The sequence below is a fragment of the Polypterus senegalus genome, chromosome 6, assembly GCF_016835505.1.
Source record: "Polypterus senegalus isolate Bchr_013 chromosome 6, ASM1683550v1, whole genome shotgun sequence".
NCBI classification, from domain to species: domain Eukaryota; kingdom Metazoa; phylum Chordata; class Cladistia; order Polypteriformes; family Polypteridae; genus Polypterus; species Polypterus senegalus.
This window is the reverse complement of record NC_053159.1, coordinates 178,001,403-178,015,452: the sequence shown is the minus strand read 5'-3', so window position 1 is coordinate 178,015,452 and position 14,050 is coordinate 178,001,403. Positions and strand designations below refer to the sequence as shown.

Genomic DNA, 14,050 nt, shown 5'->3' with positions numbered 1-14,050 from the left:
TCAGCAACAGAACAAAATATTTATTGGTAAACATTTCATTAAACACATGAAGAATACAGAAAAGTTCTATTTTCAAATTAGTGTCCAACTAATGAATATCATCCAGTAATACTTAAAAAGGAAAAAAAGGCAGTGAGATCATCCATTTGTTCACATTGGTCAGCCCCCCTGCACCCCAAAACTGGATTAAGTGGTTTTAGCAAAATCTGTAGATGGAATTACAGAATTTATTTTTGCGGGTGAGGGGGGCACATCCTGCTTTAGCAGGATTAAAAAAAATAAAGTGGAAAAAAAAAATAGGTTTGCAAACCAGGACCTGATTTAAAGCGTCAACATTATTGAGTATTTTGAAGCACAGCATAATGACGACAACACCACAGTAAAACACATCTAGTTGGGAGTACAGCGAAAGCCTACGTGGCCACGGAGCGGCCACTGATTTGTGTGCTTAATGTGCTTCCTCCTGCTAATCCGTCAGTGGTGGACTGGGTTGGATGTGCGTGTGGTGAGCGATTACTGAATTTAAAAGACGTTCCACTGTCCAAAGTAGTTTGGCACTTTGAATTCAATCTTGACTTACCGCCTCCCATTTGAGTTCTGCAGTCCTTTTGTCTACTTTTGGAAAAATTGTCTGCCAATTAATTTGGGAATATCAGGAACTTCAGTGATCTGCATTTGAATACAACTTGTGAGAGGGTATGCTCAAGCACGTGAGGTATTTAATAAATACGTGGAGCGTGGGACTTCCAAAGCAATGCTCGTCCACAGAAGAGGCCATCTAGCGCTGTTCATATTCCACTTCCTGAAATGCTGCAGTAGATATTGCATCGCTCCCACCAACAAGTTGTGTTACCACACAAGCCGAGAGCTTCAGTTTGCTAAGTCCCAGGCTAACGTCCTAGCTGGTATGGATGGTGAAAACAGAATATTCTTGTGATGTAAATGAACAATTCAGTTATCTCACGAATCTCGCATCCAGCTTTTCAAACCACCATTTGGTGTTGGTGATCACTCTGAGTTAAGGACTTCCACGTTAGAAACTCCGGAAGGTGGTCATGTCCTTCGGCTCTTTACTAGGAATACACCAGTCATCTGCTTCGTGGCTCGTCTTGTAATGTCTCCAAGCTGATTTATTGTAGACAGGGAGCCGTTCTATTGATTCAGTTGACAAAGCCTGCAGAGAAATTGAACAATTTGAGCAGCACAAATGTGTCGCCTACTTGCATGCAGCATTTTCACTCAACCTGTACAAATACTTTTGTTACACCCAATTTTATTAGCCGACCCTTTAAAGGAAGCTTTAAACCACTGAAATTAAACAGCCCTGGGACAAGTTACATACATGGGACATTATGCAAATTTTAAAACTAAATGTATTCAGTCATAGAGGGCTAAAACTTTTTCAGAGTATCAGCATCATCATCACTGGTTTAATGGCCATTTTCTAGGTTTACTCCCCGGTTACCTAGTTTCCCTCAACCTTCTGTGTTCATATGAATGACTTCTGACCACCAAGAAAGTTTTATTTATCTGGTGCTTCCTGATTTACCAGCACATAGGATATTCCCACTTTGACTTGTCCTGCTGTCTTATAATGAAAGAAATTCAACAATCATCCACCCCTTTGAAAATCACTCATTTAAGGCATAATGCCACAGTGTGCCCGTCAACTCAGGCCTTTTTGGTGTGTGTGTATCTGTTAGTCTATTATATAGTGTCTTTCACATATCTATCATTCCTGCCGACTATACCAAAATATCTATCTATAGGGTGGTCCAGACCTAATTATGCAATTTTCATTACACTATAACTTATTAAGCTCATTACATAGAAAATTACCCGAAAAATCCCGGACCATCGAGAAGTGTGAGAACTGACGACATGAAGAATCGTCTTTGCTCCGAACTGGAATTGTCCCCGCATAAATCAAAAGTCATCCAGACGATCTGGATCTGCATAATTAGATCTGGACCACCCTGTATCTATCTACAGTGGAACCTCGGGTCACGAACGCCTCTGAACACATACAAATTGGGTTACGACCAAAAAATTCGCCAGACTTTTGCATCTGTTTATGACCACACACTCGGGTGACGAACAAGCCAGTTTCGTACGCGCCGATGATTTCCGCACGTGTTCAGTCTCTCCCTGTACAGTACATTGTTCTCGGTCAGACGTGCATCACGCAGAAGGACTTTACCTCAAAACTGTAATCTCCTCTCCACCCAGTTCCTCCTCACTTCCTTCATGCCAGAACTCGACTCCTGTAAGGTTAGTTTTCTTGGTTGTTTATGGTTAGTTTTTGTATAAATTACAGATTTTTCAAATGTTCATTTTTTTCCTTGTGCTTAAAACTCATTAAAAAAAAAGTGTTTACAGCGAGCAGTTTGTAAGGCTGTAGTGTGAACTCCTGCAATGTTACTTTTCTCTGTTTGAAGTTTTCTCAGTGTTATTCAATGTTTTTACATTTAGTTTACTATTACACTGTGCATTCTATGGTATAATTAACTATTTTTGTGCTTAAACATCTTTTAAAAAAATATATTTACAATACTGCTCATATGGTCCGGAATGGATTAATTGTATTTACATACAATCCTATGGGGGAAACTATTTCGGGTAATGGGTTCCACTCTATCTATCTATCTATCAAGCGTCTGTAAAAAGCCAAATTTCCACCTGGGGACAAATTAAGTTCTATTTTAGGCCATTTTAGACCATATTTTGTGTGGGAAATGACACCCTTGCAATGAAGAATAAACTAATAGTTGTCTGCAGCAGAAATGATGAGAAGGGCTTGAAGTTGTGTAGTCCAGGGGTTTATCCCCTAATGGGATACGAGGGGTCAAAGTCACTCCTTATCATAAAGCTTTGATAAAAGTGGCATTGGAAATTTAGGTGATGTGGAGTGTCATTTTATGCTATTATGCAGGTTGCTGATCACAAACATGGTCATATTTTTGATATCTGATTCTTTACTGGTCGTCCTAGAACTCTTAAGGCCTTGTTCACACGGGCGTTAAAATCAAGCGTTTTTTTTGCGTTCGTAGGCGTCCGGTGGGCGCGGATCAAGCACCGAGTGTTTTCTACACGTAGGAGTCAATGAGAGTGTTCACACGGGCTTTGGTGATGTGCGTTTGTCCGGCTGCGCGTTTATACGGCATCAAAAAAAACGTTGCATGCAGCTTTTTCTTGGCGTTCAAAACCCAACGAACGCAAGGAAACCGCTTCTAGTTCGTTTTCTGCGCGTTTATTTTACGCTTCGGAGGACCGGATATATATGTTTACTTGTTGTATATGAAAAAATATTAATATTTTTATGTTTTCATGTACAACATATATATTTTCATATTGCTTATTTTATTTTATTGTCTCATGTAATTTTTAAACCATGAACCTATTAATTTATGTTCTAATATAATATTTGATAACTTGATTATGTAGGGGGGGCAATCCATGGCGGGGGGGGGGCATTTCAGTGCATAACACCGGTGTAAGCGCACACTCGACTACTGTTTCCTTACCTCAAAGTGACAAGTAGTCTCTCTTCGGGGCTAACACCAAGTCGCATATTGGTTGATCGGCGTGCAATGTGGCATTGCACCAGCTGCAGCAGACAATCAAAAGAGGTAACCGACATCGGACGGTAATTAAAAAACTTCGCGGAAATTTTCGCATTTCTTCATAAAGCACAAAAAAACTTCCTTTAACCCGACGTTGTGCAGTCAGAGGATGAACCCAGTAGCGGCGGCGATTTTTTCTCTCCCTCGTCGCGTATTACGAGTATTTTTAAAACAAGAAGATTAATATCTAACATAGCAAAATGGTCCATATTGAAAGGAGGCACCTCAAATAAAACGACAAGGGCTTTCATATCCAGTTCCCGACACTGCCTCCACAGGTTAACACACAAACTACCATTTGGGCTGCAGGCTGGCGTTAGACAGAGACAAACGAACGCCGGTGTAGAAGTCAATCGATCGCCACCACAAAATGCAACATAAACGTCTAGGACGCTCAGACCAAGTTCGTTTATCCAAAAACTTAACACCCGTGTGAACAAGGCCTAAGTGCCACTCCCAGAAGGATAAAAATGACAAATGTCCAACATAAACAAATGGGGGTTTTGCTTCAGACTATTTGAAGATCAGTGATTACAAACAAGATGTCAATGGTGATGCTTTACTATGGATCTGTGTCTCTATAGACCTCTATCAGGGAGTGAGAAACCATAAATGTCTATTACAATTGAGAACATCTGAACATGTAAAGTGAAGCACACATTTTAATGTTTCAAATAGTTAACAGCGCTACTCTCATTTATTATCTACTCGTATCATACAAACAACCGAAATTAGGAGAGCTTACAATAATTCAGGACTTTTTTTCCCTCCACTGCTCTGGGTGGCCACTTTCTTCATTTAAGTGGGTCCTGTACTAGTCGGATGACCTTCCTGTTGCCACCCTATGTAAATGTCCTTTTATGAGAGACACAACAGTGATGGTGAGCTTTTTCTTCTTCTTTTCTTTTAATCTCCGGTCACAGGGGTATCTACAGTTGGTCGCACTTTAGTTTAGGCACTGCAGCAATGCATCTATTCGTCATTTACTCTTGGGTAAGAAGACTTGGACAAAGGCTTCTTGTGGTCTTCCTAAAGCCCACAGTGCATCAGTATAAATGGGTATTCACCTGTGGAACCATCAGAGGTGGGTCAAGTGAGGTGAGTGTCTCTTGATATTTCATACTTCATTACAGTTAGGTCCATAAATATTTGGGCAGAGACAACTTTTTTCTCATTTTGGTTCTGTACATTACCACAATGAATTTTAAATGAAACAACTCAGATGCAGTTGAAGTGCAGACTTTCAGCTTTAATTCAGTCGGTTGAACAAAATGATTGCATAAAAATGTGAGGCGACTAAAGCATTTTGAACACAATCCCTTTATTTTAGGGGCTCAGAAGTAATTGGACAATTGACTCAAAGGCTATTTCATGGGCAGGTGTGTTCAAGTCCGTCGTTATGTCTTATCAATTAAGCAGATAAAAGGCCTGGAGTTGATTTGAGGTGTGGTGCTTGCATGTGGAAGATTTTGCTGTGAACAGACAACATGCGGTCAAAGGAGCTCTCCATGCAGGTGAAAGAAGCCATCCTTAAGCTGCAAAAACAGAAAAAACCCATCCGAGAAATTGCTACAATATTACGAGTGGCAAAATCTACAGTTTGGTACATCCTGAGAAAGAAAGCAAGCACTGGTGAACTCAGCAACACAAAAAGACCTGGACGTCCACGGAAGACAACAGTGGTGGATGATCACAGAATCATTTCCATGGTGAAGAGAAACCCCTTCACAACAGCCAACCAAGTGAACAACACTCTCCAGTGGGTAGTCGTATCGATATCCAAGTCTACCATAAAGAGAAGACTGCATGAAAGTAAATACAGAGGGTGCACTGCAAGGTGCAAGCCACTCATAAGCCTCAAGAATAGAAAGGCTAGATTGGACTTTGCTAAAGAACATCTAAAAAAGCCAGCACAGTTCTGGAAAAACATTCTTTGGACAGATGAAACCAAGATCAACCTCTACCAGAATGATGGCAAGAAAAAAGTATGGAGAAGGCGTGGAACAGCTCATTATCCAAAGCATAGCACATCATCTGTAAAACACGGTGGAGTCAGGCAGTGTGATGGCTTGGCGTGCATGGCTGCCAGTGGCACTGGGACACTAGTGTTTATTGATGATGTGACACAGGACAGAAGCAGCCGAATGAATTCTGAGGTGTTCAGAGACATACTGTCTGCTCAAATCCAGCTAAATGAGTCAAATTGATTGGCGGCGTTTCATGATACAGATGGACAATGACCCAAAACATACAGCCAAAGCAACCCAGGAGTTTATTAAAGCAAAGAAGTGGAAAATTCTTGAATGGCCAAGTCAGTCACCTGATCTTAACCCAACTGAGCAGGCATTTCACTTGTTGAAGACTAAACTTCGGACAGAAAGGCCCACAAACAAACAGCAACTGAAAGTAAAGGCCTGGCAGAGCATTAAAAAGGAGGAAACCCAGCATCTGGTGATGTCCAGGAGTTCAGGACCTCAGGCTGTCACTGCCAGCAAAGGGTTTTCAACCAAGTATTAAAAATGAACATTTTATTTCCAGTTATTTCAATTGTCCAATTACTTTTGAGCCCCTGAAATGAAGGGATTGTGTTAAAAAATGTTTTAGTTGCCTCACATTTTATGCAATCGTTTTGTTCAACCCACTGAAGTAAAGCTGAAAGTCTGCACTTCAACTGCACCTGAGTTGTTTCATTTAAAATTCATTGTGGTAATGTACAGAACAAAATGAGAAAAAAGTTGTCTCTGTCCAAATATTTATGGACCTAACTGTAGATGAGCTATAAATCCTTCATATTCCTAAGTAATTTGATCAGCATGATTGAGCAGTTTCCTGATGCTTTATAACTGTAATTAAGGCTAAAAGAAGCATTTGTTCATTTGTACCAGAGAAGCTCTGGGTGCTGTCCCCCTTGTCAGATGCATATAGATGGGCTTTCTAACCTGCTGCTTATAAGAGTGATATCAGGTGAGGTGACATGTTTTTCATTTTGTAAAGACTCGGCTGCTGGAGGGCTATGATGGAGAATTCAGTCAGGCCACTCGAACAGTGCAGTAAATCCAAACTGACCCAATGTCATCCTCACGACTCGCCAGGCGCAGTAAGACATGCAAGTACCTTTATATAAATGACAGCATCGGTGCCGTAGCCCTCCAAAGAGTACAGCTTGAGGTCCCCTTGGAAATATCTTGCATATAACCGAGAGATGGGTAAGCCATAACCAAAACCAGCCTAAAACAAAACACAAAACAGTTATTGAGCTTCTTTTGCGTAATGCAGCATATGTCCTTCATCAGACTGCCTGCTTCAGTGTGAGCCAATACCACAATGCAGCCTTCAGAGAACACACAGACACACGTGGCTCTACATCTCCAAATCACGTGTGTGTGTCTGTGTGTTAAAGTTTTCCTCATCTGCAGATACTTTAAACAGCAGGTGAATGTTTTAAAAAATAAATTCAAATGATAAGTGTGAAGGATTTGTATCAAGTTCAGTTGATTTAAGCCAAGTTTTCAGACCCCATACCCAGTATATAAATTGAAGGGGAGGTTTAGAAGTGACAACACAATGGTCAGAGCACAAGGCTATGTGACAATTTGAGCAGTGTTAATCAACACTGAGAGTGAAATTGTGTTTTTAAGGAATGAGTAAGTAGAATGCAATAAAGTGTGGAATAAAGGGATTATGCAGAAGTCACAAAAACATGATTTTTACTTTTTGAACCAGTAGCACTGTGATCAGAAGTAGCAGGCAGCACACTGGCCTTAGACTAAACTCCACTTGTTGAGAAGAAAGCTAAAATGGGTCATTTTGAAAAACAAAGCAGATCACCATATATAGTTTTTGTATACATACAAATGAAAGATCCTAGAACTATTGATGTATTTTAATATTGTTTAAAACTCGCTTAACCTTTTTATAAGGTGAAAATAAATCATGCGAGTTCCATACTGATGATATTACAGCAGATACCACCAAACTACACTCCCTCAGAACTCCACCGAGTCTAAATACGTATGGGACTTGTAGTGGCTTCGAAATTCCCACAGATGGTGCACTTGGCTCTTCTCATGTGTGGAGAAGGAAACAAATCAGTGAACAAGAGGGCTACTGGCAACCTGTAACATTGCAGGGGTGTGTGTGTGTGTGTGTGTGTGTGCGCTCCTCAGATGAGTGATATCTGTGCTGAAGGGGACGGTTTGGGTTCATTTTCATTGTTACAGAGTTAGGAGTGACAGGGAGCTCAACACAAAACGTGCATACACTATCTGCAAGAAGACGCCTCACATGGCACCACCTTAAATTTGACATGTCGACTGTGCCAGTGTTATTGTAACTGTGATTATGGGCTTGCTGTGGAGGCTGCTCGAGTTCCATATCAACCACTAAAAAGGGAAAAAAAAAAATACAAACACTAAAGTGGAATGGATGTCACACTGACTTTGCTATTAGGCAATGGATTTGATTTCAAAGTTGACTTCAGTCAAAGTGTTGTAGGGCCACATAAATAGGAATCTGTTTTGTAAATGTCTATAGCTGCACTTTAACAAATAAGATATGACTGTGTATATACTGCATGTGTAAAGGTTGCTTCCCATTAACACAAGATGGATGCAACAGGGGTGACATTCTGCATTTGCCCCTTCTGGTTTAATTAACATCCACACAGACAAAATATTCAGTTTGCCTAAGCTGTCTGCTCTTCTTGATATGTTTCCATTGCCCCACACATTCCAGTTTCTATCTACAAAAGCATCCGGATGTCCGCCACCACAGCCCAGGTATTTATTATTATTCATCACATCTGTCCGCTTCACAAGTCCGCTTAAGTACAAAGGTAAGGTGGCCACCTGAAACATCATCACCAGACTGCACTCCCCCAGGTCTCTGCATCATCATCAGTCCTGGTGTTCTTCCTCTGCCATTCATTTTTACATCCAATCACAGACGGGTTTATGCTGCCATTACAAACTCAAAAACTGCATATTGAAAGAAGAGAAGAAGTGGGCCGCTAGGGTGGAGAAAAAAAGAGCTATTGAGGAACCAGCAAGCACATCAACCTCTGAGCAAACAAACAGAGAAGGAGGATGAAACTAGGAATGTAAAGTCAAGTGTATTCACTGCATGTTATCGTGCAGTGCGCTGTTACTGGTAAATAAATATATATAAACACACACACACACACACTAGACCCCCACAAAGGGTTCAGGGTTTGCGGACTCAGATTTTTCCTTAGAACCTAACTAGTAATTGATAGCGGAAAGCACAAATATCCTCCGCAATTTTTTATGGCTTTTTTTTGTGGCAATACTGTGCTGTTGAGAGAACAGGAAGTAACTGCTGAGGGAAACGCGGTTTGGGATGGTGAAAGTAGCCAATCAGAGAGCATTATTCATATCTCCTTGCTACTGATTGATTGCTGCCCTGTGACACGACTCCAGCTTAAATGCACAAGATGTTGCCGAATCGCCCTGCACCTTCCAAGGCTTCTGGCACTAAGCCTAATCCCCAGAAGAAATTTAAAACACTCTAGGAGAAGGTCCAACTACTGGCTTTGCTCCAGGAACTAAAAAGTTATGCTGCAGTAGTGCGCCACTATGGAATTAATGAAAGCACCGTTCGCAACATAAGGAAGAACGAAGCAGCGATTTGGAGTACCGTATCTGTAAGTTTCTGTGATAGTGCCAAAAAGGTAACGACTGTAAAGAATAAAAATATTGTCAGGATGGAATCTGCCTTGGCATTGTGGATCACCGACTGCAGGAAGAACAACATCCCCTTGGTCGGTAACATCATCCGTGAGAAAGCATGGAAATTGTATCAGCAGTTCACTACAGGAGACAATATAGCAACTTCCCATCACAATGTTCCTGAAACCTATAAAGAAAAGCAAGCATGAAACCCTACCAGAAGACGACCCGTCTAAAGATACGACTCCCCCTGAAGAGGTGGCGCCACCTGAGGAGTTTTAAATCCTCTGTATTGTACTGCACAGCTACTTCATCATTATCAATATCATTCATCATTGGTGAGTACCCGTACATTTTACTGTATTTTAATTAAATTATGTATTTACTCTACTTGTAACAAAGAAAATGACAGTACATACCAAAGAGAACGCGCTCGCATCAATTACAGTACGTATAGCGGTAACAGCGGTATTTTACATTTTAGCACTGTGAGAAACATAGCAGTACAGGACTGTACAGTAGACGGCTTTATTGTTACATTCTGTTTTTAGGTAATTTATTAAGCTGAGTTTGCAACGAAATTGAAGTGCTTTGGGGGCATACTGTATTTAGGGTTTAAACTATAAAAATAGGCATTTAAAAGGCATTTTTTAACCACATCCAAAAGTCGCGGTTTTCCACAATTTGCGGGTGCTCTATGAATGTAACCCCTGTGAATTTTGGAGGTGTACTGCCGCACATGATAAGCAAATAAACCACACACACTGGAAGCTGGGCACACGGTAAATATCCTTGCCACGGCCGCGCATGATAAGAAATAAAGGACGCCATTGCTGGGGAGAGTGCTGATTGGGTAGTCGCAGCCGCACACATAAAATCCGTTGCTCGGGAGACGCCACACATTAAATAATCAGCTGCACGCCCCCACAGATTAAAATACTTGCTGGGGAACTGCACAGTACTTGCTGGGGAGACGCCACAGGCACGATTATAAGCAGCACGCCACACATTACATTAGTTGCTGGGGACACTGCTGATTGCCCACTGTCGTGACAGAAAATTGAAATCATACTACAGACAACAAAGCCAGTATTACTGTCAGGGAAAATTACAGGCATTTTACGGAAATACAAACCAGTATTACTGCGAGAGAGAATTAATGACATGCAATACATTGACGCATATTACAGCCACATACAAGCCAGTATTACTGTAGGAGAAAATATTACGGACGTATCTACTAACAACATGCCACCCAAAAAAAGACAATCAAACTATATAAGCAACATCTCCTGGAAGAACGGTCAGCTCAGCAAGTAAACATCAACAAAAGAAAGGCTGAAAGACAAAAAAAAAATACGAGCAAATAGATCGATTGAAGAAAAAGAAAATGAGCGTCAGAAAAATGCTAAAAGAGAAAGACTCAGAAGAGCAAACCTACACAAAAAGTTGGCATTTACTTGCCAGAACCAGCATTCAGCCACGGTCAGTTATATGTGGCATTATCAAGAGTAAGAAGTTTTCCAGATGTTGTTGTGAAGGTTGTAGAGATTCCTGAACAAAGCAAACTGTTGCCAAACTCGGACAGAATACTTACAAGACATGTTGTCTATAATGAAATTGTATAGAAAAATTTCATGAGGTAAAAAATTTTACCTACATATCTTTCAGATATTGTGTCTTACAGATTATTACAAAGTTTTACATTAAGGCAATATTAATTATACATACTGTATTGTCTCAGACGTTTCTATTTTATTTTTATTATTTTACTTTAGGCTTCATGCAAAAATATTTTTGACAATAAACAAATTAAGACAAGAAACAGAATGAGGTCACGGTCCCTTGCCATTTAATATAGACTGTTCCTACTAATGTTTATGCACTACTGCTTCTAGCGCCCATTATTTTAACGGGCTTAACGTCTAGTGTGTGTATATATATATATATATATATATATATATATATATATATATATATATATATATACACACACACACACACATTCAGTGATCCCTCGCTATATCGCGCTTCGACTTTCGCGGCTTCACTCCATCGCAGATTTTAAATGTAAGCATTTCTAAATATATATCGCGGATTTCTGTGGACAACGGGTCTTTTAATTTATGGTACATGCTTCCTCAGTTGGTTTGCCCAGTTGATTTCATACAAGGGACGCTATTGGCGGATGGCTGAGAAGCTACCCAATCAGAGCATGTATTACATATTAACTAAAACTCCTCAATGATATACTGTACGATATGCTTCCCGCACGGTGCTTGATTGTTTGCTTTTCTCTGTCTCTCTCACTCTCTCTGCCTGACGGAGGGGATGTGAGCAGAGGGGCTGTTTGCCTAGTGGATACGGACGCTCCTCTACAAAATGTCGCTTTATCGCGGTGCTTCGGCATACTTAAAAGCATGTATTGATTTTTTTGATTGTTTGCTTTTCTCTCTCTCTGACATTCTCTGCTCCTGACAGCACTCCTTTGAAGTGAAGATATGTTTGCATTCTTTTAATTGTGAGACGGAACTGTCATCTCTCTCTTGTCATGGAGCACAGTTTAAACTTTTGACTAAAGGGTGTTATTTCATGTCTAGAGGGCTCTAATAATGTTAATGATGTTAATAATGATGATTTATTTTGGTTCACTATGCTTATGGTCCTTTAATCTTTTAATCCTTAATAGATTTTTTATATGTATATCTGTGTCTGCTTTAATAAACTTTATTATATTCTGTATCCTTCTTTCACTCAGTTTGACGTTGCCTACTCCTACTTGGACTCTGGGTAGTGTCACATCTCGTTCCTGGTTTTTGAATGAGTTGTTGTAAATGGGAAACATAAGTGACAATTACAGGCTGAAAACACAATTTTCAAAAGATAAGGCTATTTTTGAAGTCAGTTGTTTTTTCACAGTTTATCTGCTTTGAGAACTTCTGTGTTCAGAAGTGAAACGTTATACGTGCATTAAACAAAGACATCTTCCCCAAGCTGTGACTTCTGATTTTGATTCAATTTTGAAATGTTTTCAGAATTCAACGGCTAAAACGTCCTCCCCATCAGCAGCACCAGATATTGTCTGCAGCCTTGTTTGTAGCGTCACGCTTTATATTTTTCTTTCTTTTGCCTTTTCTTGTGTTGAACATTCTATTCAGTACATACTGTACTGTCTTCTTCAGAATAAGATGTGAGGGGACTTTATTGTTGGACAAGGCCTTGGTATAAAATGAGAACTTCTCTCATTCCACTGGAAAAAAGTACAGCTTGAGCACCTGATTTTCTATCACCGCATGACTGCACTTGCATGATTTATAAAACAAAATGGGGAAACAGTTAAAGGCGCCACAGAAAACGATGGGGAATAAAGTAAAGAGGATTGCCAGGCTTCTATAAAAGCGCTGGAGGCCCAAAAATACAATACTGGATATGATCTTCTCCGATTGTGTGTGTGTGTGTGTGTGTGTGTGTGTGTGTGTGTGCGCGCAATCTCAAGGTGTGGGGCAGTACTTGGGAAAATGTTGGGTAAGTTGTAAAGCTTTTATCTCACATTTACTCTGGTGCCCCCATAGATTGGCATGGTGGGCTGCTAGAAGGAACTTCCCTCTTTTTTTTTATTTTCATTTTATTTATCAGCAGGTACTGTATACATTTGCTTGGGATAAAGGAATGTATACCATAATTGTAAAAAAAAAAATAAAATAAATGCTAGGCTTAAAATAAATAAGTCAGTTATTAATATTGTGACTTAAGTACTGCTGCTGTCGCAGCTTGTCAAGGTTTCTCCTTCAGCTCCATGTCTTGGTAGTTTGTTCAAATTCCCACAACTTTCCTGGCCAGTCTTTCTGATTACAGGATTCACGGTTTATTTGAAAGAATTTAGCTGGGTCTTCTTTTTTTTGATGCCTTTCTGAATTCTGAACTGCTGGATTAGGGTCCCCACACCGTCCCCTCTGCTCAGACTAAACAGGTTTAATTCCCCGAGTCTGTCACAGTCCTGTGGTGCACCTGGTGGTTCTCCTCTGCACAGCTTTAAATGCCACTGTGTAGTCTGCACACAGTAGTCCAGATGTGGTCTCACTAGAGCATCACACAGTCTTGAGCATAACGCCCCTCAATTTACGGTTTTTACAATATAACTTAACAGTTCATTTGCAGATTGTTTAGATGACAAGAATGTGGCGTTATTGAAAACCACATAATCCTTTTCAGAGGTTGGTTGCTTGCTGTTTTATGTCACGTCAGTTATGGTGTAGCCAACTGGTGGGAATGCAGGTCCATCACTTCAACCGAGATCTGAATGTTCCATATTAAAAATGTGCAGTCACTTAAGTGTACAGTCATTAAGCGTGGTTTAAAAATGGAGTGTTCAACAAATGACATTGGTGCTGAAACCATTGTGCACATTGAACTGCTCCATGATGATTAACCTCTGAGGCGAAGGTGTCTGTCCCACACATACAGCTCTTTGTTTTGGGTTACTTTATTCTGTTACTTATACAGCTTGAGCAGAACCAGGCCAAACTTGCACAGCATGCTTACAGCTTAGCTGATGTCACTAAATACACACTGCTGCTCCCAGACAACTGCATCAAGCCCTCTTGGACACCGTCCTAGACACAAAGCATCTTGGGACTGCTCCGACTCCAGCCTGGGCAGTGACTTCAGATTTTCTTCCCTACTGGGAGGTTGTCAGCCTTGCACTTTTTAACCTACCCAGGAAGAGGGGGGGGGTCGGGG

At 40.5% G+C, this 14,050-nt stretch overlaps 1 protein-coding gene across 1 annotated transcript in view; it reads right to left on the bottom strand.

Annotated features, from left to right (window-relative positions):
• pdk1 (pyruvate dehydrogenase kinase, isozyme 1) overlaps positions 1-14,050 on the bottom strand; it is a 50,539-nt gene continuing 36,489 nt past the window's right edge. The window contains exons 4-7 of the mRNA XM_039755096.1: positions 9,375-9,451; positions 7,908-8,005; positions 6,738-6,851; positions 1-1,174 (exon numbers count right to left, since the gene is read on the bottom strand). Coding sequence (XP_039611030.1) covers positions 1,034-1,174; positions 6,738-6,851; positions 7,908-8,005; positions 9,375-9,451 — 430 coding nt within the window. The 3' untranslated portion in view covers positions 1-1,033. The remainder of the gene's footprint in view (positions 1,175-6,737; positions 6,852-7,907; positions 8,006-9,374; positions 9,452-14,050) is intronic.